The sequence below is a fragment of the Herpailurus yagouaroundi genome, unplaced genomic scaffold, assembly GCF_014898765.1.
Source record: "Herpailurus yagouaroundi ecotype Mexico unplaced genomic scaffold, PumYag 315, whole genome shotgun sequence".
NCBI lineage: Eukaryota > Metazoa > Chordata > Mammalia > Carnivora > Felidae > Herpailurus > Herpailurus yagouaroundi.
The window spans coordinates 7,527-9,828 of NW_024412532.1; the positions used below are offsets into that span (position 1 = coordinate 7,527).

Consider the following 2,302-nt stretch of genomic DNA (forward strand, 5'->3'; position numbering starts at 1 on the left):
AGTGGAAAAAAAAAGCTTGATACTGGTACTAAGAATTGATTGTAGACTTTTCAGGAGTATCACCCCTTTCCCCTTGTAAGTTCTGAATCAATTTATCAGTGGACTCAGAAAACAAGGAAGAGATAAATATTAGTGTTATTACTGATAAAATTGTATTGGACTTACAACCATGTAACATAGTACTTTACATGCCACAACATGACTGAATATTTAGTTCACTCTCTCCATCCATAGACTCTAAGCTTCCTGAAACCCTGGGTCAATCTTCTGGCACATTGTGGGCTCACAAAATATGTGAAGAATGGTTAGAGTCACCATGTCTGGGGCAACCGAGCAACTAAAAGTTAATACATATTAACTAGGGATTACCTACTAAACGTACTTAACTAGCACCAAACAGTAGTGACTCAGACACTCAGCTAACAGCTATGTGAGGGATCATCTGTGTACATTTTCTACATACAGATTCCCAGTAATAACTACAACTATAATATCAGCAGTAATAATTACAAGTCATAGCAGTAGTAAAAATAACAATTGTAAAGATTAAAAACATGCCAAAATAATAAAAGAAACATATAAAGAAGTTTTTGCAGATAAAGAAGTAGAGAAAGAGAATTTATTCATTTTTCTTTTCAAATTTGCATGAGAAGAAGTAGTGAAGAGAGGATTTAAATGCATGTCTTCCAGATTGTAGATGTCATGCTTTTAACCAGTGATAGAGACCAACAAGGGGTTTGCTCTTTAACAATTAAAGACCTACGGTTTCTTTATACAGAACTTCAAATACATAAGAGTTCATTCCTTAAAATGTCCATTCCTTAAATTGTCATTAACAATTTAAACACCTACTGTTTCCTAATACAGAACTTCAAATACATTAAAAGTTCATTCCTTAAAATGTCCAAATAAGAGATTATCTCTTTGGAGGCATCATCTACAAAGTGGGTTTTGAATTTATATGTCGAGTTCTATGGTGTAATGGTTAGCACTCTGGACTCTGAATTTATGTGTTGAGTTCTTATCTTCTTAATGGCTGCTTTTACTTCTTGATTCCTTAATGTATAAATAATAGGATTTAAGAGAGGTGTGAAAATTGTATAAAACACAGAAAGAATTTTATCTACAGAGTATCTGCTGAAGGGCCATACATAGATAAAGACACATGGGGCAAACGATAAAGTCACAACCGTGATGTGTGCCGAAAGAGTGGAGAAAGCCTTGGCGGAACCACTAGCAGCACGGTGCCTGACTGAGTGTATGATGACCGTGTAGGAGACAAGCAAGAGGAGGAAGCAGACCAGGGACAGGAGGCCACTGTCAGCAATGACCAGCAGTTGTAGCATGTAGGTATCCTTGCAGGCGAGTTTGATCACAAGGGGAAGGTCACAGAAGAAGCTGTCCACCACGTTGGGACCGCAGAAGGGCAAATTCAACATGAAAGCCATTTGACTAGATGAGTGCACAAATCCAACTGTGTAGGAGGATAGCAGCAGCCCACCAAGCACTCGGGGGTTCATGATGGACATGTAATGGAGGGGTTTGCATATGGCAACATACCTGTCTATTGCCATGGCTACAAGCAACATCATCTCACTCCCACCTAGGAGGTGGATGAAGAACATCTGAGAATAACATCCCCACCAAGAGATGGTCTTCCGCTTTCGGAGGAAATCCACAATCATCTTAGGGGTAGCAGAAGAAGCCAAGATCATATCCATACAGGAGAGATTGATAAGCAGAAAATACATTGGTGTGTGAAGGCGTGAGTCAAAGGTCACGGTGACCAAGATGAGGAGGTTTCCTAACACAATCCCAGCATAGACCATAGAGAATCCTAGGAAGAATAAAATCTGAAGATTCTGAGATTTGGAAAGTCCCAGCAAAATGAACTCAGACACCACTGAATGGTTCACTCTTTCCATGTTATCAACTTTATGTCATCATAATCAAAATGAGTAAGAATTGTGGGCAGAAAAGTTGTGTTTATACAAAGGATGGTTCATGTTGGTGTCTAATTTTGATACTCAGACAGGTGAACTTAAAGCACCTCCCACTTTTGGGAAATTTTGTTGGTCAGTGATATCGTAAATGGCCCAAAGCAGTGTACCAAATAGCAAGGAGAATTCAGAATATACATTTCTGAAAGACAAAAATAAAAACAGCACATGAAATCACAATCATATAGACTGTGAACTTGGATTCCAAAGACCTCAATACAACACCTAGCTGAGTTACTCATTGGGCAGCATATGACAACGACCTCCTTCTGAGAGTTACATTTCCTCCTCAGTAAAATAAA

The 2,302-nt window shown here is 38.6% G+C and overlaps 1 protein-coding gene across 1 annotated transcript; it reads right to left on the reverse strand.

Moving 5' to 3' along the window:
• Positions 1-971: 971 nt before the first annotated feature.
• LOC121021745 (olfactory receptor 4K13) lies at positions 972-1,925 on the reverse strand. Its single transcript, XM_040462375.1, has one exon. It carries the CDS (start codon positions 1,923-1,925, stop codon positions 972-974), a length of 954 nt encoding a protein of 317 aa, XP_040318309.1.
• Positions 1,926-2,302: the final 377 nt, after the last annotated feature.